Genomic DNA, 21947 nt, shown 5'->3' on the forward strand with positions numbered 1-21947 from the left:
TGAGTCCCTAAAAGACAGTACAAAGCAAGCCCCCATGTTGGATACATAGCATTAGTAATAAATCACCTTTTGCCTGTTAAGCCACTAAGGATTCAGGAGTAGTTAATTACTGCAGCATAATCTGACCTATCCTAATACAACAAGGTAACAAAAAGTAATTTAGAGTTAAGTTGTTCCAAAAAATAATTTCATTTCCAAAACCATTATTTTCTAAGAGAATTTTTTTTTTTTAATTTAAAGACATGACCTAAAACAACACTTCTTTGGCACTAATCATGTAAAAATACCCCAAAAAAGAGTTTAAGAACAAATACTCTTAACTGTTTTTGACAGCTGTTCTGGAAACTAAATACCTAATGCATAAATTATTTGTTCCATTTGACTGAATTTCAGATTAAACTGCAGCTTTCCTATCACCTTGGAAAGCACGCTGGTTTAGAACCTACATAGTACTCAACTTAAAACACTGCATTATTTAGCATTCATATGTTAAGTGCTTTGTATAATTCCTAGAGCTCAATTTCAAAAGAATGGATTTTGTTTTCTGTAAGCAGAAGTAAGCCAGTATGTCACTTTAATCTGGAAATCCTTCTTATGGACTCACTCAGCGGGTAAATTCGTGCTGCTGCTTTAGACTACCAAGGAGATGATTTCATTATTAATAGTAGCCAACATAACGATAATAGTTTACAATCAGCAGGCCCTTACAATGAGCCCAGGTACCTTGCTATGAGCACTGCATGTATTATCTCATTTAATTCTCATGATACTGGCACTTTCCTTAGTCTTTTTTTTTTTTTTTTTAAGATGAGAAACCTGAGGTTTAAAAAGATTACATAATTCTCCCAAGCTAGTAAGTAGATCTGAATTTACTAGTCTGCCTGACTCTAGAGCCTGTGCTCTTAATCACTGATAACCTCAGAATTTCTCAAAGTGTGCTGCGTGTGACAATCCTGGGTGGCCCACAGACACAGTTATTACTGACTGTTAATGTATGTTAGGAAGAAACATAGCTAACACAGCAAGCCTTTCCCAGACCTTACTGCTTAGAACAAGGTCAGGGTACATAACCAGTTTGCTTTCTTTTAATCAGATGGTTTAAAGAAAAAGATTAATAGCACAAGCGATAATCCCAATATTGCAAAAACCAAGAAAGTGCTGAGAAAATAACTAAAGGTTGAAAAACACTGGACTATATTTTTCAACACAGAGGGGAAAACATGAAGACTGGGACACAGGGCTCTTAAGTCCCAGCCTTGACTGCCTCCAAGTAGCTGTATGGTACCACCACTCTGGACCTTAGTTTTTTATCTATAAAACATCAGCTTAAATTTGGAGCTCAAAAATACATGATCCAAATGCCTTGGATAACTACTGCAACTTTATTTTACCATCCAAATGCAAAGAAATATGAAAAATGTCATAATACATAAGCCAGGATTTTTTAAAGACAGGGTCAAAGTACAATTGTTCTGCCATCTATCTTTGAAGGTACAATCAACGCACAGAACTGAGAGGTATACTCAAAGGATGGTCCAGACAATGCTGGTAAATTATTTATCTGTTACCGGTCGATGACAAGATAAGAACCTTGATCCAGAATATGAAATACCTACATCAATAAGCACTTTACTTAGTTTAGATGATTTTTTTAATAGTAAGATTTTCTCAGTGAAGGAAGCTGCTACACTGATTTACATTCTGGAGAATGTTTCTTATCGAGTTACAGATCAGTAACGAACAGTTCAGAGACCAGCACTGTGAGAAGCACAGGTGTACAGCACAGTGTAAACTTCTAATTTTCATAATGTGCATTTTCCCAGTTCTGTTCAGGTACCTGTAGCTGCCTGCACATAAGAAACGGCAAATTAAGCTTCTTGAAGTGTTTCTCTTTTGAACAGCCAGAAAAATAAGCACAAGATTAAAGGTTAAGGGGAATTAGATAGTGAGCCTGAAACAAATTTAATATTTTCTGCCTCCACTTTAAAAAGTGTCCATTTGATTTTTCATGGAAAGCTGTTTGTGTTGAGTACCCTAAGTGTTCTTGCACAAGATAAGCATTTGGTTCTTTTTATTTAGAGAGCTTAGGAGGAAGCAATGGGTAGCACTATTAAATTTGTGAGGGGTCGATTCTAATTTTGGATACCAACACTAAATTATAAACCTAGTGATTTCTGGAAACCATCTGCAAGGCATTAATTGTTGTAATTTGGAGATTTGGCACTACAGGTACATTGTGATCATCTCTGGAAATCTCAGGGTGTATATGAGACTTTCTGGAAGGAGAAAATATAATTAGCTTCTGCTTTAAGAACCATGTTCACACTCAAAGTTTCCCCAAATGGTGTTTTGATATTTTCAACTTTTTTGCTTTATATTCCCAATAGGATCTCTACATTGCCTAAACTGCCTAAAGAAAGATTTATGTTTCTGATCCAGAAGGATATGTTTTCCCTCCAGATTAGTAGAGCTAAAAGTCATCTGGAACAAGCTGTACAGTGCAAAATGTTATTAGCAATTAGCTAAACAAAAACAAATCACACTTCTAGGTAGGAAGAAAATGTAAGCCAAGAGAAATATGATCAAAATGCAGGGTGTGCCAATAAGCCACACCTCGCCAGGCCTATGTTCCACCCAAATCCTTCCCCTTTGGGACTTATTTCTATAGAGACCATCTCTCAGTTCCACAAATAAAACTAGACATGGCTAGGAAACAGTCCAGCTTCTCAGGACACAGCTGAAGAGGAGTGGCTGCTTCCTACTAAGAGGTATAGAAACCTGAAGCTATTCCCACTATATGTGCTTTTATGAAACCTATTTCACAGAGCCTGAGAGAACTTATTATGCATATTCCTCTTCAGTCATAACAGCCTAAAATTTAGGACAAAACTTGGACCCCAACATTCTTTTCCCCACCTTAGCCCTGCATTTCCTCTTTTCTTTCAGATCTTCTCCAAATGCATCATCTCACCTATCTTCCCTTCATAGGGCCCAAGAAAATTGTTTTGTATGTTTTCAAATTACTAAGTGCTCATTTGAAAGATTCTTCCCATCATGTCATTGATTCTATTAAGCTCTTGAAAATTTCTGCATGGCATGGAGTTACAGTTTTCAAATTTTTTATGTCAATTTTTTGTTACTTCTTTTAAAAACAACTGAGTGGTTTTTACCTATATTAAAGCAGCCCAAGCCCTCACCCTGAAGCAGTAACTATGGAAGTAGCCCACTCACTCTTCATCCTGCCTTTAAAAGCAGTTGTGTTCCTCCTTTCCCCTTTCTCATCATAACAGCCACCCCAGTGACTCAGTTAGGAATAACTGCTGGTACAAGAAAGCCTCACTAATGATGACTTAAACAGAGGTGAAGATTTTTTTTCATATATAGCAAGAACTTTGGAGTTCCAGTCCAAGCTCTTTCTTTCTTCTCTGTAATTCTTGGCTCTTAATTTTCTTGATTGATAACTTATGGTTGCTACATGGATGCCACAACGCAAGATATCACATCCTTTCACCAGAGTCCCAAGTAGGAGAGAAAGGGAGGTTTAAAGACTCTCTTCATGAGGCTCTGGTTTTTCATTAGAAAAGGAAGTTTCCCCAAAGTCTTTCCCTTACATATCACTGGCCAGAACTGGGTCACATGTGTACTCCTTGACTACTCACTAGTTGGATGACCACATCAGTTTAGACCCTTCCTGAGTCTGGAGAGGGCCTGCCTGCCCTGAGATCAAGGGCTTGCTGCCCACCCCCTGACCCCATAAGGAAGATGGGATCAGGAGATGGCTGCCAGCTAAAGACCACAGTGCTGTCACCAGTCCCTCACTACGTGGGATGGCAAAGTCCCCACAGAAGTGAGGTTGTCTCCAGTCCAGAGGTCAGAACAGTCCATGGTAGCCCCAGGGAAGAAATGGATATCTTTGCTTAAACCAAGGTCTCTGTCACTCACTTTGAGGTCCCAGATAAGCCAATCTTTCTTTTAAACACAGCTGTGGTTCTGCAACTACATAAGTGAGCTATCTTTAATGTTCTAGATGTTAGGACCTGTGCCTTTTAAAGCTATTAACTGTGGAAGACCTGTTAAAACCAACAGCATGCCTGAAAATACCACATACCTCATTCCACCTACATGATACTTTTATTCCTGAATTCTAGTCTCTGTGTTCATCCCATCCCCTTAAGAGGTCTGAGGGTGCCAATTCCTCACACCTTTTCCATGTTAGGGATCTAAAACTATTAGAAAATACACTAAGAAGGAGACAAACATATGGGACTCAAACTATCATTTATTATTTATTCAGAGTTCTCTGGAAATGGCTAGATGCGGAAATTAAGTGGAACCTCTTACTGTCTACCCTAAATCAAAAGCAGGGGAGAAATTTCTGCTTCAGACCATATTGCAGTAATTAGTTCCAGACTTGCCTTCCTAATGAAGCAACTGTAAAACTAGAAGGCAGTGGTTTTCTGACATTGCACAATAGATTAAAATCCCAAAGAGAAGGGAAACTTATAAGTTGACTCCATGACCACCCAGATCTCAGCTGGGGGACAATTTCCTGGAAGCTCCGATGAGCTAAGGAGGCAGCAATCAGAGTTTGGGTCAACTGAAGTGGCTAGAGTCTCCAGGCAAGGCACTGGAAAGGAAAGAGCTATGGGGGGATGAAGGCCAGAAGTCCACATGGGGATCCCCCATAAGCCTTTGGCTAAGGTCTGGGCTGCACATGTGCAGGGCAAGACTACCAAGGCTTCTTTCCAGAGAGCAGCTGCTACAGGGCTGAGAGTGTAGTGGAGTTAAAGAAGTCAAGCAGTGCTGGAGAACACTGGAGTTACAGCTGAGCCAGAGAGAATGGTTAACATTCCAGGCATGCAGCTAAGACATCAGAAATGCCACTACTTAGGAATAAGCACAAAGTCCTAGAGTAAAGCCTAGTAGACCTACTCTAACAAAGCCCCAAACCAAGCCCTAACAAAGTCCATAGAGGAGACCAAACTTGAAGGCTGAACGCCATCAAGCTAGAAGTGCTGCATAACTACACCGGGCTTTCCATAGATCCATTCTAACCACGTGTTAAGTCATACGTAGTAAGCGCAAGGAAATAAATCTGCCAACTAGAATAAAAAATAACATTAAAATAAAAAGTATGCCACAGAACTCAGGATTTCTACAATACAGAATCCTCAATGTCCAGTGTAAAGTAAAAAATTGCTAGATATACAAAGAAACAGGAAAATGGGACTCATGGTCAAGAGAAAAACAGACAATAAAAACGGACCCTTAGATGACCCCCACAGATATTGGATTTAGCAGAGAATTTAAAGCAGCTGTATTCAGATCAATTCAAAGACCTGAACAAAGATATGGTCTGACAGACTTAAGATATAGGGACTCTCATAAGAGTAATTAAAACTATAAAAAGAGAAATCCATATTCTATCAATGAAAAGTCAAATAACTGAAAATTTAAAATCCATTGGATGGGCCTGACATGGAGAATGAAGATAAAAAAAGAAAAAGTTAGTGAACTTTAAGATAGGTAAGTAGAAATGGTTGAATCTGAATACCAAAGAGATTAAAGAACAATTAACCAGAGCTTCAGGATCTTGTAGAACAATATGAAATGATGTAATGAATGTGTAACTGAAGTCTCAGAAAAACAAGAAGAAAGTGAAAATAGAAAAAAAATCTGAAAATATAATGGCCAAAATTTTCACAGTTTTCATTAAAAACATTTACTTGAAAAACTCAAAGAATCCCAACCAGGATAAATAAAAAGAAAATCACACCAAGGTACACAATAGACAACCTGCTGAAAACCAAGATAAAGAAAAAAATGTTGAAAGTAGCCAAAAGGGAAAAAAAGAAACACATTTCATATAGGGAAGCAAAAATACAATGAGAATACGTAAGAAAGGTACAGAAACAGCTTGAAATAAACTAAAGAAGAATAGCACTTTTCAAAAGAGATTTATTTCCTAATTCTATTTTCCTAGCTTATATCTTTGGACTAATTCCAGATTTAGAACTCTGGCCTATTCTCTAGAAAGTGAAATATAAGAACACCAAGATTTTGTGAATTTGGTCACTTGGGAATAAGATAAACTTGGTTTTGGATCCCTTAGTTCCTTCACAATTAAATACAGACAGGGAAATAAAACAAGTGAGATAAATAAACAGAAACAAAATTAGGTAAAAAAGTATGAAGTAATAGGAGTCATTGTCTTAAGTGATTCTAGCATCTTACAGATTAAGTTATTCACACACAAAAAAGAAACCATCTTATGTGAGAAAATAAAATTGATTATGTCCTAAAGAAATATCACATAAGAATCATTTAAGAAAACACAATATTCTATTTGTAGCCTTGTATTAAGCAGTACAAAATCTCAAATGAGAAAAAAGGCAAAAAATTATGAGAAAAGAAAAAAGTTTTATGAAATCCAAAAGGGTGAAATTACATCAAAACCAAGAGTTACTTCTAAAGTCACATCAAAACTGTAAGATTCTTTTGTGAACATAATAGAAATCAGATATAAAAATGTAATTTTAAAATCATGAGTCTTCCTCACTTTGAATGTACATTTAAACACACCTGAGGAAAATGATGAACTGTGAAGACTTTTCCTCCTTTTGTGATAAGAGGAAATAGAAAGATAAAAATTCATTGAAATTTTGTGTTTCCATTTCTCTCTACCTAGCATGATTAAACATTAAAAATTACATAAGTAAATACAAATCAATTTTATTTTAGTCAATATAAAATTCTCTGTCCAGAGAAACATAAAGTGCAACGGGTTTAACATTTTAATAAAATTTCAGCCAGGATATTACTTTGCCTCAACCAGGGTTTCTCAACGGTGGCACTGCTGACATGTGGGGATAGATAATTCTTTGTTGGGAGAGGCTGTCCTGTGCATTGCAGTATATATAGCAGCATCACTGACCTCCCATTCCCCTACCCACTTGTGCCAACCAAAAATGTCACCAGACATTGCCAAATGTCCCATAGAGCAGGAGTCCCCAACCCCTGTGCCATGGACCGGTGCTGGTCCACGGCCTGTTAGGAACCACGCCACAGAGCAGAAGGTGACCAGTGGGCAAGCGAGCGAAGCTTCATCTGCCGCTCCCCATCGTTTGCATTACAGCCTGAACCATCCCCCCCATAGCTCGTATTACTGCTGGATCCACTCCCCCAACCCCCCACACACACCACCCCCCTCACCCCCATCCATGGAAAACTTGTCTTCCACGAAACCGGTCCCTGGTGCCAAAAAGGTTGGGGACCGCTGCTCTAGAGGAAGTGGGCAAAATCGCCCCTGGCGGAGAAGCACTGCATAAACCAGTCTTCCCCCCACAATCAATCTAGTCACTAAAAAAAAAAAAAGAAAGAAAGAAAGAAAGTTGCCTGACTTATAGTATACATTGAAAGAAACAATGTCTTTCTGATAAAATATCTGTTGTTAAATTTTTAAAAGAATTCCCTTCATTCAGTGAAAATGTTCTCCAGCTTTGGGGAATGCTAGATTTTATTATCAGAGTTGATTTAGATTTTCTTTATGATTGGTTAGTAGGTTTTGATTTTTGCTTTCAATTAAAGTAGATACTTGTATTTTCTGGGATGTGCTATTCATCATGCACTCACCTATGAATAACAGATGCAAATCAGCTAAACAGAGCTAGGACACTTTTATTAAAACAAATAGTAACCTATTTCTCAGTCATTTGTTAGGAGAATATGACACTTTCTTTACCTAATTGATCTAGGACACATCAAGGAATTTTGAAATAAAAAGATACTTTAGACTACAAGTTGTTCTTAATGTAATTCAACCTTCTGAAACAGCACATTTTTTCATATCAGTTATCTAAATCTAAACATCCTTTTCATCCGTTTAAAAATACTAGTAAATGTTAATAGCCACCTCTTTCCAAAATGCGGTTATTGATCAAGAGCAAAGTGAAGTTTTAAAAAGAAAATACTGCAGGTTCTGACATTCAATTAAGGTAGAGATAGAACCACAGTATTCATATCAGCAAAGGTATTTATCATTGTTGACTGCCCCCCCCCCCACCGCCCCAAAGAAGAAGAAAAAGTTCCTAGGATCTGGCTGCTTTAAATTATGTGTGTGAATTTCTTCCCAGGAGAAAACACAGAATAGTATAACTTCAGAGTGAAATGTACGCTCAAGTCACAAGCAAGTCCAGTTCATTTGACTCACCTATGTGATAAAGTCCAATCCAGTCACTGGGGTCCACCTCCTCTTTAATGTCCCAGAAGATAATGAGGTTCTGGGCTTGCCCCAGCGTGTACTCATACATGCTGGCAGTCAGGCTGGAGCGGCTCTCAGAAGTCACCAGATCGGTGTCGCTGTTGGCCCGCTGTAGAGTCATATTCTCGGGCATGGAGCTCTGGGCGGCCAGGCTCTGGAGGTTCTCTGGACTCAGTGTGTACCGCATCTGGGGATTTCGACGCCTCACAAAAAGCAGGTGCTCCCGGGCTGAGCTAGCCATCCCGTCTGCCTCTCTGAGGTTGGCTTTCTACAAAGCTGGGAGAGACAAACAAGCACAAAGCATTAGTGCTACAATGCAAGGAATTAAGTTTAAGCTTCCCAGATAAAAACACTTTATGAGTGTTTGTTAAAGCCTAACCATGCAATAATCTTCTGCTGTCAAAATAAAACCTATTATTCTACTGTCAACTGATGATTGTCAGAAACAACTTCTATAGACTGAGGTCACACGCCGGCAAAGGCCATCAAACACCTGTGGCCCTCAGTTTCACTGGGCACAGCTTCCTCAGAGCAATTAAGAAGGGGACTTCCCTACCATCCCTTTTACGGCTATTCTTTCTCCTTCAGAAATGGCATCCTCCTCTCCTTCACCACACTCACATATTCATTTGCTGATGCAATTAAATTTTAAAATAGCAAGACAGAAAATTTTGAGACATGTTCAACAGAGTTGAAATATACTACTGAGGACAAGTTCTATTTCCTTCCCATAGGAATGAAACTCACTAAACCCTTTTTCAGGAGCTTGCTCAAATGTTACCTCCTCACTTAAATAGAGTTGGCCATCCTATTTAAAACTGCAACAGCCAAGCATTTCTCATCCCTCCTTCCTGGCTTTACTTTTCTCAAAAGCAATTACTCTGATCTGATGTACCACCACATAGTACCATGCTCTTATTTATTTGGTTACTGTGTACATTCCCCCACAAGAATGTAAGCTTGGGGAAAGAACACTCTTCAATAAAAGGTGATTGGAAAAATTGGGCAACCATGTGCAAAAGAATGAAACTGGACCACTGTCTTACACCATACACAAAAATCAACTGAAAATGGCTTAAAAACTTGAAATAAAGCTCCGAGAAGAAAACACAAACCAAAAATTCTTTGACATAAATCGTAGCAATATTTTTTTGGTTCTGTCTCCTAAGGCAAAGAAAACAAAAGCAAAAATAAACAAATGGGATCTAACTAAACTTAAAAGCTTTTGCACAGCAAAGGAAATCACTGATGAAACAAAAAGACAACCTACTGAATGGAAGAAAATATTTGTAAGTGATATGACTGATAAGGGGTTAATATCCAAAATATATAAATAGCTCATACAACTCAGTATCAAGAAAAACCAAACAACCCAATTAAAATATGGGCAGAAGACCTAATACAGACATTTTTCCAAACAAAACATACAGATGACCAACAGGCACATGAAAAAATGCTCAACATCACTAATCATTGGGGAAATGCAAATCAAAACCACAATGAGATATTGCCTCACACCTGTCAGAATGGCTTTTATCAAAAAGAAAACAGGTATCAAATGCTGGCAAGGATGTGGAGAAAAGGAAACCCTCCTGCACTGTTGGTGGGAATGTAGATCAGTACAGCCACTATGGAAAACAGTAGGGAGGTTCCTTAAAAAACTAAAAATAGAACCAACCACCATATGATACAGCAATTCCGCTTCTGGGTATATATCCAAAAGAAATGAAAACAGGATATCAAAGAGGTATCTACACTCCCATGTTCATTGCCGCATTTTTCACAATAGCCAAAATATGTAAACAACCTAAGTGTCCATCAATGAATAAATGGATAAAGAAGATGCAATATATATACATACGATGGAGTATTTTCCAGCCATGAGAATGAAGGAAATCCTGCTCTTTGCAACAACATAGATGAACACTGAAGCATCATGCTAAGTGAAATTAAGTCAGAGAAAGACACGTACTGTGTTATCTCACATGTGGAATCTAAGAAAAAAGTCAAATTCTTAGAAACAGAGAGTAGAAGAGTGGTTGCCAGGGGCTGTGGGATGGGGGGTAATGGGTAGGTTGGTGAAAGGCTACAAACTCTAAATCTTCAGATGAATAAGGTCTGAGGAACTAATGTAAAACATAAATGACTACAGTTGATAACACCATATTATATAATTGAAATTTGCTAAAAGAGTAGAATTTAAATGTTCTCATCAAAAAAAAAGTGAGGTGATAGATGTGTTCATTAACTAGATGGTGGGAATCCTTGCACAACGTATATGTACACCAAATCACCACAATATAAACTTTAAATATCTTACAATAGTATCAATTATACCTCAATAAAGCTGAAACTAAAAAAAAAAAAGAATGTAAGCTTCACAAATGCATCTGTTTTGTTCACTATTTTATCCCCAGTGTTTCCAACAGTGGCTGGTACACAGTAGGTGTCGATAAATGTTGAATGAAAAGATCAGTGAACAGTGAGCATCCTTCTGCTAGATACTCCTTAAGCTCCTAGGAGATACTCCTTACTATCTCCTAGATACTCATGACTCACACCTTGAGTCCCTTTGCTGGGCCCGCCCTTTGCCAAACCTATTTCTACCATCTAGACCCATAGTAAGCTATTTCCTTTGGCTCCCACTTGGCCTCCATCTAAAGGAACAAAGCTTTTCCTGTTCGAACTTAGATCCAGTCCCCTGTTGGTTCACTATGAGTCTAGTCCTAAGATATCCATTTCCTTCTCCATTGCCAGACTCTGACAGAGATTCTTTCTAAGACCTCTGTACTTTACTCTAGCACATTTGAGGTTCCATCGCCAGTGCCTTTCCTGTCTGTCCATGGATTCACACTCCCTCACCCAGACCCCACAGGCTCTACACAGAATGAATCTGGCTCTCCTCTCACTACCCCTTTCAGGACTACATCATTCACTAATAGGTTTATGGATTTAACATTTACTCTGCATCCCTAGTATGTGCTGGCCTCTTTAATATACTACATCTTTTCAAAAGGCCACTCCTGCAAGGCGTCCTAGAATGTCAGCATGAACTTTCATGAAAAAAACCCCAAAACTAATCTTGGGCTTAATATTTACGTTATAACTAATAATCTTGGATACCAAGTCGGAGGGAAGAAAAGAGGAGGGTTCCCTAATTTCTCCCATCCCCTCATCCATTTCACAAACACTTGGGTGAAGGGGACATTCTACCATTGCTAAGGTTATAGTACTTGCAAATGTATCTATTCAATTAATTTCTGTCATAAAGTTGATCTCATATTTTTAGCACTATCCCTTGAATTAAAAAATCACTGGGATTGGTGGGCAAGATGTCCTGTGTAAAAAGGACAGAAATAAAATGAACAGAGAAACTAATACTCCTCTTCCTAAATTTAGCACTTGCTTCCTTATGTGGTATATGGTAACTCTGACATCATATAACCCATAACTGTTAAACAACCTCAAATCCATGAAGCCTAAAATTCAGGTCAACCTCTAATCTCAGGGTTTCATGAAATTTTCATTTTAGTGGATTTCTACAGGCCGTTCTTTGTCTATAAACCCAGAGTGAGCCCAGCACCACATCAGCTTCAGCAAGCACTGTAAATAATTAACTCCTAACATGTTGTAGTCAAATAGAAAATGCAGGCTGGACATAACTAAGCTACTTCCCTGAAAGAAAGAAATAGGCCAGAATCTTTATAGCTTTAAGCCACAACAAAAGAACAACTGAAAATTACTCTGCTCTAGAAAAAAGGGGAAAAACAGGGATGTACACCAAAACTGTTTTATTTTTTAATGACCTCTATTTAATCAGAGAGATAGGTAAACACAGTGGATAAGGGAATAAGCTCCAAAGTCTGATTTCTGGGTTTCAGTCATATTTCTACTATTAAGTTGCTCTGTGATCTTGGACAATTTATTTTAACTCTGTGTGCCTTCATCTTCCCATTTGTAAAGTAGAGAATAATAACACCTGGTTCGTAGAATTTTGGAGAGAACTAAATGAATCAGTATAGGTACAGCATTTAGAACAGTGCTTGGCATATAATAAGTGCTCAATCATGTTTAGCTATTAATATTATTATGTGACTACATTCTACTTTAATTATATAAAGTAGAACTGGTTTTAATCCCCTTGATCCCCCCACTTATTGGGAGAGTAGGCTATCAGTATCTGCCATTATTCAAAGCACAATCCCAAAAACAGAAAAAAAAAAAAAAAAGAAAGAAAGAGCCTGGTAGGCACTGAGGAAGAGCTATCCTGAAGCCCAAGCCTTAACGCCATAACAGTGGCCTGACAAGGGCCATTCTCTGGTCCTCTAGCCAGAGATAAGGGTTGGAATTTGACTTTCTCACCATTATTGGGTTCATTCATTCACACATGCATTCAACAAAATTTTATCGAGTACCTCCCTGGTGAAAGGGAGACACGCAACAGACAGGTCAAAAAATAAGACAGAAATGTGCGAATTTGCTAGTTTAACTGAACCCTGCAAAAAAAAACATATGGAGCATCTATTAGTACACGTCTGGCATAAAGCTACAAAGTATACTAAACAGAAAAGAGAGTAAGGTTTTCTTTCAAATTCTTTCTTTTCTTTCCCTAAGGCATGTAATTTACTCTATAGGAACTTTGACTCTGGGGGGAAAAGACAAATACACATATGAAAGAATTCAATCCTGTACTAATGACACTTCATGTATGTGTACAATTTGTCCCCACAAGTATGTGATGGAGAAAATAAATGCTCATGAGGCATCAGGAAGTGATAGTAATATAAGATTTATAAAGTGTTTTACATTTTTCAAAGCATTTTCACTTCTATCATCTCAAGTGAGACCCAGAATATTATGAAGTAAATTTGAGAGATGCCATCATCTCTGTTTTCAGGTGAGAAAACTGAGGATCTGTGAGGCAAAAGGTTAGCTGAAGGAGATAAAAACACTTTGGAAGTGGTTATATATTTGAGGTAAGTCTTAAAAGGATTAGAGGAAAAGAAGAAATATATGAAGAAATGAATGCATTCTAATTGGAAGGATGGATATGGAGAAGCAACCAAGGATGAGAATATGAGAGGGAAGAAACAAAATAGAAAACAGAGGCTCTGCAGAACCCTGGGAAAATGATGGGAATCCTCCAAAGGAACCAAGCAGAAACCCAGGGGGAGAGGCGGGTCTTAATACTGCCACTGATGACATATGGTGAGCCTGGACCTGACTCAAAACATACTGATGCCCCATGAGGTTAAACCCACCCAAGGTCGCAGAGCTGTTAAGTGACAAGGGTAAAAATCAAGGTAAAATAGGAGAGAGAGAAACACACAGACACACGAGAGAGAGAGAGAGAGAGAGAGAGAGAGAGAGACAGGAAGGGGGAAGAGGGAAGGGAAGGGGGGAGAAGGTGGGGAGGGGAGAAAGGGAGGGAGAGGGAGAGAAACATGTCTTGAAAGTCAAAGAGAGATTCTGAAGGAGAGCTTCAAATGTTGCAACTAACGACTGAAAAGTTACCATAGCATCTGAAAACTAGGAGGACATCCTTGGCCTTAGGAAAACCTTTTACATGGAGTGGTAAAAGTGGTAAACGCCAGACTAGACTGTTGAGGTTTGAGGAAGGAGGCTGGAAAGGTAAATGGAGGTAAAGAGTACAGACTCTTCTTCAAAAGGCTGGACTGTAAAGGGAAGGAGAGTACGTGGTAGAGGGTGATGTGTACTGAGACAGGGTTGGGTGTGTTTGCTTTTTGTTTTTCAGCCTGAGAGAGACTGTTGCATGTTTATAATACTAGCACAGTCACTAAAAGCTCAGGAAATATCTGTTGAATGAATGAATAAATGAAAATTGATAGAAAGAGCCAGGGAAGAGGAGAGGCTGAAGATGTAGGAAAGAGAGGAGATACATGATGGAGCAAGATGACTGAGGAGGAACAAAAGCTGGAATACACAGGACAGGAAGAGGATTAGTCTAAACCAGCACTGCCCAATAGGAATATGATGCAACCCACTTATGTAATTTTAAACTTTCTAGGAGCCACATTAAGAAACATTTAAAAATGTGAACATTTAATCATAACATATTTCATTTAACTCAATATATCCAAACTATTATTTCAACGTTAATATAAATAATTATTAATGAGATATTTTGCATTCTTTTTTTTTTTTTTTTTGTACTAAGGTGTTTAAAGCCAACACATATTTTATACTTAAAGCACATTTCAGTTCAAACTAACCACATCTCAAGAGCTTGAGAGCTTCATGTGGCAGGTGGCTCCTGGTCTGGACAGTACAGATCTAAACCACGGGAGTGCTCCCAGCTTCCAAGACAATCTGCTTCCTTTTCAGCTTTATCCCACCAGAAAGGCCCTCAATGTAGCTAAGAGGAAAACATCATTAACTAGCTGACAATAATGTGTGAATAACCAAGAATTCCTTAATCCTTCCCAAGGGTTCTTTCCACGCATTTTAGCATGAAGATGCTTTTTTTCCATTATAGTTTGTTACAAGATATTGAATATAGTTCCCTGTGCTATACAGTAAATCATTGTTGTTTATTTTATATATGGTAGTATTCATCTGTTAATCCCATACTCCCAATTTATCCCTCCACTTCCTTCCCCTTGGGTAACCATAAATTTGTTTTCTATGCCTGTAAGTCTGTTTCTGTTTTGTAAATAAGTCCATTTGTACTATTTTTTAGATTCCACATATAAGTGATATCATATAATATTTGTCTTTTTCATGAAGATGCTTTTTGAGCCAAATCTCTACTTGTTATATGAAGACACCCAGTCTAGGGTAGAGAATTTTCTGGGGATAGATTTGAGGATGGGGAGGGTAACAAGTCCCAGAAAGTCTTTTGGTATCTTTTAGCTTCTTTTCTTCAACCTTGAAACTCTACAGTCTTCAAAAGCAGGAACAGTGCTCCAGTGGAGCTTACGTATAACAGGGGAAGAGATGAAGTGGGGAAGTGATCAGGTTATCTGTATATTTCTTTAGCAAACACTCACATGGCACTTACTCTTTCTAAGTGATTTACAAATATATATAGGTTACTTGTAAGTCTTCTGTGTTTACCTAAATAACTGCATATACTTAAACTTCACCCTGTCTCAATATATTCAGCTATTAAATGGAGGTAACTTTAATGTACCACGCAAGACCATTTGCAAGGATTAGGAAAATCATAAGTGAAAGTTATTTTGTTATTTTTTAAAGTAACTACTGTTATTTTAATAAACAAATAATATAGTTCTGAATTAATTAATGCAATTAATGCCTGGGGTAGCTCTCCAGGCCTAAGAGTCTGGGGAGAGAAACTAAGACTTAGAAGACAGTTAACAGAAATCAACTGCTAAAGATCATCTTTACACATGAAAACTCACTGTGAACTCTGCCTAGTGTTGGGTGACCCCATACTTAGGAAAGAAAGGGAAAACAGTTCATGCTCCCCTACCTTCCTATTCAACATGGCTCCTGGCTCCCAGAGCCCAGAAATCAGCTACATTAGGATACACAGGCCTTCGAGTTATAGCTTAGGAACTCATCCACAGCTCTTAAAGAATTGTTTCCACATAAAAAAAAATTAATTCCAACTTCCAAACCACCCACTTTAAAGGAACTTTTAGAGCCTACCACTCACAAGCCGGTCACTGCATGTAGTGAGATGTGAGACTAGAGAGAGAAGAGCAGATTATAGAAGAAATTTGGGCACAGAATGTGAAGTAATTCACTTGGAACCTCACCAATGAGCAGGGAGCCATTCCAGGCTCTTGAGCAGAAGAGTCAAAATATGAAATTTAAGCATGGGAAACTTAATCTGAAAGCTCATGTGGGGCTGATTGTAAGAGGAGAAAACAGAGGTGGGGGAACCAGTTAGAAGCTAACTGATTAGTTAAGACATCCGGCACTGAGTGCTGAAGAGCGGATTCAGTAACACAGGAAGGAAGTATATCAATCAGGAATATTTCAAAGAAAGAACCCGAAGACTTGGTGGCATATTGAATACAGGGGATAAAAGTGAGGAAGAAATTAAGACTCAATTCTGGATTTTCAATCTAAGTGACAACAGAATCCCAGAAACATTAATAAGGCTGAGAAAATCAATACTACTTTGGGTGAGTTTAAAATAAATGCAATGTATCCAAGTAACTATATCCCAAAGACTCTCGTGAAGGTGGGCCCCAATTGCTGGTTATTATGAGGCCAGGGATAAAACAAACACTCAAATGCAAGTTTCTGCTTACTAATGGGCTTAGAATTTATTAGTTAAAATTGACTATGCCAATGTAACTCTAAAAGGCTCAACTCAGTGTTGAAAAACCTCACTCAGATGTTTTACTTTACATAACTTAGATCAATGGAAAAGAAGTAAAATCAGAATGCTGAGATTACAATGAGAGACTATTTCCAAACCTGCTTTGGAAAACTTCATCTTTCCCTTACAATGTAAGTAATGTATTTTTTAAGAGCTCATGTTTCTGTAATAAATAAGATCAAACCCCATACAAAAATGAATTTGCAAAGTTGCATAAAAACGTTAGCAATCAAGCCACTCTATCTTCAGCTAAAGTTTGAGTTTATAACTACCTTATTCAATGCAATGTTCTCACATGGGAAAATGAGGGCTACTCCAACAACAGGAAACGACTGCTTCACATTTTCTACTGATATCTAAGAATTCTTCCCTGGTGTCCTGGTTTCATATCTATGCCTTCTGCAATAAGAAAGGCAAATTTTCTTCAGAATAGTATCTATGTTCTTCTGAAAAGCTTTAGTAGACAAAGCTGATGGTAAGGGAAACTGATTAATACTCATCAAATTTATTAAAAAGAAAGCTAGTCCTTTAAAGCTCCTTAGACAATCCACCCACGGTGAGCCTCTGCTGAGGCTATATGTCCCATTCCCAAAGGACACAATTTATCACGATGTAGCACTCCTTTAAAAAAAAAAAAAAAAACCCTCCCACTTCTAATTATGATTAGGTCGGTACTAACCTGCTCTCTCAGGTAACAGACATCTGCTTAAATGACAACCAAAAACAAAATCACTTTTCTTCCAGAGGTCAAGAGAGATATAATTACTAAGCAAATTGCAAAATGCTTTAGTATACAATTTCATTTCCAAAAGCAGCAGATTTTGTTTAGAAGATACAGACAGAAGCAGATGACAAATACATTAAAAAAAGTGTTTTTATTTAAAATATTTTTGCTAAAGAATCTGGAGGTGAAACCTCACCTGAAGGGCAAGTACTGAAAACATTCATTATGAAAAGATTTTTACAGACTGGAAATGCACCCTCATGTTTTAATTTCCTAGACTGGACATTGAAAAATAAAACCAATAATAATAACTAACATCCTTGTTTAACCCTTCAAATTCTCAAAAACACACCACATGCATACACACACATGCTCACACCTGTTCAACTACACGGTACTTCAAACTCCATTTGTGTTTTACTATATAAATGAGGAAAACAAAGGCAGGATTATATTTCTGTCTAGAGACACTAAAGAAAACATAATATGTCTGCAATAAGCAGAGATGTGAGACCTCTGGGAAGAGAAAGCAGCGAGCCATCAGACCCCGCAAGCCAGCTGTCACCTGAGATGAATAAAGTTATCACCAAATTCTCAACTAAGACCCCTTCCCAGTGGCTTTTCACTGTGCCTTCTTGCTAAGAGAAAGCATACTCATTAGTCACTGTTTATCATACATAATCATAACCCAATGCTTAGCTTACTCGGCAAGAGTGTGCTAGTAAAATGATTAAGATCAGAAAAATCCCTCCTATTCGACCTACCAATAAATGATTTCAGGGCATTCAACAGAGAGCCTGCAGTGACTGAAGCTGCCCCTCACTTCCTCTTTCCAGGTGGAAAAGTATCAGAAAATGCAATTTTCCCTCCAGCCTGCTGCCCTTTAGGAAAAGGCTCTTCTCCCCACAATTTTCTCAAATGATATGTTATGATCCACAACATAATAATAGCCCACCTGTAAATTTGGAAAAGGGATGGACACAAATAGAAAGAATTTTAAGTTCCAAAAGTAGTTAATTTTAAAGAGAGTCCAACAAAGCTTTCAAGCTGTTGATTAGCTTGAATCATATTTGACTGAATATGCAGCCAGACAAATATGAGAAAATAATTAAGATTTGGTTTAACTCTTCTGAATTCTTTAAACGTGATAAGGCTTTTAATTCAATTACTTAATTAAACTTTTCTTTTGCAGATGTGAATAGATAATTCACAAAAGGAATAATTTAAATCACTAATAATTATATGTTAAAAATTCAAACAAAAATTAGATATAATTTTTTACGCACTAAAATATCAACTTTGAAAAATAACAGTACTCAGAAGTGAAGGTGCAGTGAGACAGAAACTCATGCTGCTGACAGGATGGTTTTGCAAAGCTCGCTGGGCATGCCCTTGGAGAAGAAAAGGCATCTAGACCAAAACTGAAGGCAGTGGGGGACAAGTGAGTCCTCAAAACAAGTGAGTTGTTACTAGAAGAAGAGGAAATGAATGCTGGACAAAAATAAAGGGAAAAGAAAAAATGGCAGACCCTTATATATGTAATTAGAGAAGAATTTAGGATAGAGAGTGTGGGAAGAATCAAGACAACATCTTTATCTCAACAGTCAAGGAGAGATTGTAATGGGCCCTCACTGGAATGATATTCATTGGCATAGATACCAATTTTTTAAAAAATTGATCTACACTTTTAAAATGCTATTAAATTAAGAACAGCAAAACCATTTCAAGAATCATTTTTAAACATTATGCCAGATATGGAAATCAAAACTTCGTATATTTTCAATACCTGTTTAAAATTCCAACATATTTTTCAGTAAATACACATGAAGTTCCATGATCTGTCCAAGGATTGATAAAAAGAAACGAAAAACTCTTTTATATCGAGCACTCTTGGTGGTTTCCTTGCCTAGCAACAAATAGTGATGGTTTGTGCGGGAGAAGTAGAATCGATTCATTCTAGAGTCATCTCTTTTGAAAGATATTCAACTTTTACTCCCTATTCAGCCTTAGGGGAAAAGATGTCTTTTTTCTCTTGTGTGGAACACATCTCAAGACATTAATTTCCGCTAAAGCTGCAGATAATTACCAATTGTTGGTAAATGGAATTCGGATATTTAAGAACTCTGCATTACTTTGAGGTGGCTGGAAAAGTCTTTCTTGCAAAGCAAACCGCATAAGCTTCTAGCTGTGGATTGTCAAAAGCTGCTAGAAAAGATGACTAACTGTATTTATATACAATTGCTTATTCCATAAAACACCAGAGGTTGTAACTACAAACACTACTAATAGTGGCATGTACTCTACACCCCACAGAACACTCCCCTCTTTTCCATTCCCGTGGCCACAACGACGCTAAGTCAAATCCACGTCATATCGTATCTAGGCCATCACTTCTTTATTATTTTTATTTATTTATTTATTTATTTATTCATTTATTTATTTATTTGGCTGCACCGGGTCTTAGCTGTGGCACATAGCATCTTTGTTGCGGCCTGAGGGATCTTTAGTTGCAGCGTGCGGGATCTTTTTTTTTTTTTTTTTTTTAAGTTGCAGCATACAGGATCTTTTAGTTGCAGCATGCGGGATCTAGTTCCCTGACCAGGGATCGAACCCGGACCCTGTGCACTGGGAGCGTGGAGTCTTAACCACTGGACCACCAGGGAAGTCCCAGGCCATCGCGTCTTAAAAGTCCTCTCTGATCCTTGTGTTTTCCCCCAGACAACCCATCTACCCTCTCCCTATAGCACTTTTTCAATGACAACACTCCCAATCAAGTAAAATACATAATTAAAGGGCCACGATGGTAGTGAACAAAGGGGCAGGGGTGGGACCTGGTTTAGGCAGGGTGAGCAGGCAGGCCACTCACAGGTAGTGACATATAAATTGATTAAGCTGAGACCTGAAGTTAGCAGGCAGTTGCATAGTCCAGGTGAAAGGTGAAGATGGCATGGATTTGCATGGTGGCTCTGGGGGTCAGGGTGGTTTTTTAGTGTATTTCTTTATACTTCCTTAAACAAACCCAAAGTGCTATACAAACTTTCTCAGTAGAAGGTTATCTATCTGCTCCCCATGAAAATGCTTAGTGCGCCCAGCATTGCTCATGCCATCCTCGCTGCTTCCTGCACCTACTCCACCTTCAAGGTCTAACGACCACCCTCTTCTTGAAGAACAGCCAGCCAGAGGCAACATTCCCATGACTGAATTCCAGTGGCCTTTTTGATATCATTCATATGACGTGTAATTCACAATGCTTTATACAGTCTAATTATAAAGATTCGTGTCTTCTCTTGCCAGACTATAAACTCTTTGAGAAAATTACTGTTTCTCTTATATGTTATATTCTCCATAAAATAGTAAGTTTTTGGTAAATATTTTTCAAATAAATGAATGGATGGGGTTGACTCCTACTAATCAGAAAATAAGAATGTAAAAGGACTAAATCGACAGTATGAATACATGTTGCATTTTCTTTAGAATTAGCCACATTAGCCATCCAAAAAGATTTACTGAGTAAAGTACTTACTTTGTGCTGAAAAGCACAAGTCCCTTGTTATAGTATAGAAAGAAATATAAATCAACCTGCAAGAAAGAAATAGAGAACAATTGCCTTCTATACTATAAGGTGTAAGTGCAAAAGTCACTTACACCTTAAGTGCAAAGAGCTCACTGCCGGGAATGATCAGCAGGGGCTGGAGTGTTTAAGAAAAGCCTAATGAGAAAAACTGAGCTGGACCTTGAAAGATATGAGGAGGCCTTTGAAATACAGCATGAATTTTAGGCCAAAGAAAGAATGTGATTAAAAAGTAAGGAAAATAGAGAGAAAAAAAAAAGTAAGGAAAGATAGGAATTAGCTTCCACTACCTTCACTCTGGTCCAAGCCACTGTCATATGTCGTCTGAATAAATAATTACCTCCGTCCCCGCTTCCATCCTTGATTTCTTACTGTCTATTCTCAACATAGCAACCAGAGTGATTCTCTTCAAATGTAAGTCAGAACATGTTGCTCTCTACCCAAAACCCTACAGTGGCCCCCATTTCAGTCAGAGTGAAAGTCAAAAACCCTTACGATAGTCTGTAAGGCCCCACATAATCTGGTGTCTGGTGCTCCCTGACCTCATCTACCACTACGGCCACCCATGCTCATGTGACCCTAGTCCCACTGCTGCTCCTCAAAGGCACCAGCCACACTACCATAGGAGCCTTTGCATCTGCTGTTTCCTCTGCCAAAGAAGCTCTTCAGGCAGAAGACCTGAACAGACATTTTCCAAATAAGACATACAGAGGCACATGAAAAGATGCTCAATACTGCTAATCATCAGGGAAACACAAATCAAAACCACAATGAGATATCACCTCACACCTGTCCGAACAGCTATCACCAAAAACACCACAAATAACAAATGTTGGCAAGGATGTGAAGAAAACGGAACTCTTGTACACTGTGGGTGGGAATGCAAATCGGTGCACCCACTATGGAAAATAGTATGGAGGTTCCTCAAAAAACTAAAAACAGAACTACCATATGATCCAGCAATTCCACTGTTGAGTATATATCCAAAGAAAAAGAAAACACTAATTCAAAAAGATACATGCACCCCAATGTTCACACCAACATTATTTACAATAGCCAAGATATGGAAGCAATC

General features: G+C 38.1%; 1 protein-coding gene across 5 annotated transcripts in view; it reads right to left on the minus strand.

The window, feature by feature from the left end:
- The window catches only part of HECW2 (HECT, C2 and WW domain containing E3 ubiquitin protein ligase 2), a 363403-nt gene that overhangs the window by 245908 nt on the left and 95548 nt on the right, over window positions 1-21947 (minus strand). For all 5 annotated transcript variants that reach the window (XM_059928399.1, XM_059928397.1, XM_059928396.1 and 2 more), the window contains exon 2: window positions 8210-8536. In XM_059928399.1, coding sequence (XP_059784382.1) covers window positions 8210-8501 — 292 coding nt within the window. In that variant the 5' untranslated portion in view covers window positions 8502-8536. The remainder of the gene's footprint in view (window positions 1-8209; window positions 8537-21947) is intronic.

Source organism: Balaenoptera ricei, chromosome 7, assembly GCF_028023285.1.
Source record: "Balaenoptera ricei isolate mBalRic1 chromosome 7, mBalRic1.hap2, whole genome shotgun sequence".
In the NCBI taxonomy this organism is placed as follows: Eukaryota; Metazoa; Chordata; class Mammalia; order Artiodactyla; family Balaenopteridae; genus Balaenoptera; species Balaenoptera ricei.